At 53.2% G+C, this 2,334-nt stretch overlaps 1 protein-coding gene across 2 annotated transcripts in view; it reads right to left on the reverse strand.

The window, feature by feature from the left end:
* Window positions 1-386: 386 nt before the first annotated feature.
* Gpr55 (G protein-coupled receptor 55) overlaps window positions 387-2,334 on the reverse strand; it is a 45,391-nt gene continuing 43,443 nt past the window's right edge. For both annotated transcript variants that reach the window (XM_004637305.2, XM_023722276.1), the window contains exon 2: window positions 387-1,723. In XM_004637305.2, coding sequence (XP_004637362.1) covers window positions 771-1,715 — 945 coding nt within the window. In that variant the 5' untranslated portion in view covers window positions 1,716-1,723 and the 3' untranslated portion in view covers window positions 387-770. The remainder of the gene's footprint in view (window positions 1,724-2,334) is intronic.

Consider the following 2,334-nt stretch of genomic DNA (forward strand, 5'->3'; position numbering starts at 1 on the left):
TCTGAGAATTGCTGAAACCTCTTGCTGTCTGTCCCGAGCTCACTCATCTCCCCGGCCCCCATGAGAGAAGGACACCTTCCTGGTCAAGGCCACCAGTGCCAGCTGCCTAGACAGGATGGATTCTTTCTCTCCACCTTCAAGCTAGGTCTAGGGAACAACTTCCTGCTCTGTCCAAGTCAGGAAGCTGTGTGTGTTCAAGATAGGCACCCAGGCCAGCACTGACACCCCATGGAAGACACCCCAGTGGCAGTGGGAGAGGGGCTGTCTGCTTCCAGCCCCTGTCTCCTTTCCTCCAGAGGCATCCTGGCCACTGGTGGCTTGAAGGTATCACTAACACCTTCCTACTCTGTCCCTGCTGACCCACAAATGCCCAGTCCTTCTCGCTGCCCTGACCAGACAGCCACTTGTCCTTCAGGTTCTGGGAAGGGACGGCTTCCTCCTGAGCCTTTCTGAGGCCCAAAGCACACAGGACTGCCCTAACGCCTCTCTCTGTCTTTCCAGAATCTTCTAATCAAAAAGAAGGATGGAAGAGTGGAGAAACAGCCTTTTTCAGATGCATTCTTTTCAGATCTTCTGCTTGCTACTTGTCTGGGCTTAGAAACAGAGAATCTGATGGCCCTTAGGTTCCCACCAAGGCCCAGGTGTGGGGCAATGTACATCAAGCTGACAAGACAGTGTGGAAGGTCTTATTCAGTGAGCATTGAGGGGCAAGGACACCAGCTGGAACAGGATGTCTCTCAGGAACATGGGAATGGGCTTTTCTCCCTCCCTTAGCCCCTGGTAATCATGGTGTCCTGTCGGACCAGCTGGACCCGGGACAGGCGGCGGGCCATGATATCTGCACGGAATTCTTTGATGACAAAGTAGTAGCAGAAAACGTCCAGGCAGCAGTTGACATTGGAGAAACACATGGACAGCTGCAAGAACAGGCTGATGCCCCGCCGGGCTCTGCACTCCACAATGAAGCCATTCCTCACCAGGAACTGCAGGAAAAAAGCCAGGTGGACTGGGAGAAAGGAGACCACGAAGACAGCCAGGCTGGCCGCGATGCTCCAGATGCAGGCCCTGTGGCTGCGGTCCCGAAGGCCCAGCAGGATGTGGATGCTCCTGGCGGAGCAGAAGCCTATGATGGCTATGGGCAGGAGGAATCCGAACACCTCGAGGGGGAAGAAGACCTTGGCGCTCCAGGTGCCGTCCGACATGTTATGGAAACACCTGTACTTCTCCACCTTTGCGTGGAAGCTGTAGATAGGGACGCTCCCGACCCACACCAACAGCCAGATGATGCAGCAGGTCCCGAAGGTCTTGGTGGGGGACCGGAGGTGGCTGACCAGCATGGGGTACTGGATGACCAGGAACCTGTCCAGGCTGATGCAGCAGATGGTGAAGACGCTGCCGTACATGCTGATGAAGTACAGACACTCGACCAGTGTGCAGAAGGCGGGCGATGGGGGCCGCACGTGCGACAGGACCATCTTGAATGGGAGGGACAGCACGAGCAGCAGGTCGAACACAGCCAGGTTGATCATGTAGATGGAGGTGGCCATGTAGCCAGGCCACCTCTTCTTCAGGAAGCTGCTGAAGCCTCGGATGGCCAGCAGGTTGAGGAGCAGGCCCAGGAGGAAGGTGGGGATGTGGACAGCCATCTGCACGGTCTTCATCAGCTCATCCACGTCGCCAAATGAGCAGTTCTGGCTCCCGTTGTGCTGGCTCATGTTCTCCCCTGCAGGGTCAAAGGCAGGAAGTGACAGACTCAGACAACATGGTAGGACGTGGAGAACATGACCCCTGCAGCACACAACAGCTCACGCATCCCTGATCACACTGAGACCACGCAGAACCGAAGGACTTCTACCCGAGGTGCCCTAGTGCACACAGTCACCTGCTTATGCAGAGGCCCTTGATTCACGGTGGCCTTATATTCTGATAAATCCATCATAGGATACGAAAACTGTAAGTTAAAAATTACACTTGAGCTGGGCTTGGTGGCACACACTTATAATCCCAGCACTTGGGAGACTGAAGTAGGAGGATTGCCGTGAGTTTGGGGCCAGGCTGAATTATGTAGCAACACCCTGTCTCAAAAAACAAAAGCAAAAACAAAAAAATATACATTCAACACACCTAACCTATGAGCACCACAGCTCACCTAGGCCACCCTAGACATGTGGGGACACTTACATATACCTTAACCTGCCATGGACAAAACCATCAAACACAAAGCTGATTTTATAAGTGAGTGTTGAATAGCTCATGCAGCTTTATTTGTTGAATAAAATACTGCAAGTGAAAACTACCTTTGTTTGGGTACATGTTTCTACTCTTTTTTTTTTT

Source organism: Octodon degus, unplaced genomic scaffold (genome assembly GCF_000260255.1).
Source record: "Octodon degus isolate 3935 unplaced genomic scaffold, OctDeg1.0 scaffold00089, whole genome shotgun sequence".
NCBI lineage: Eukaryota > Metazoa > Chordata > Mammalia > Rodentia > Octodontidae > Octodon > Octodon degus.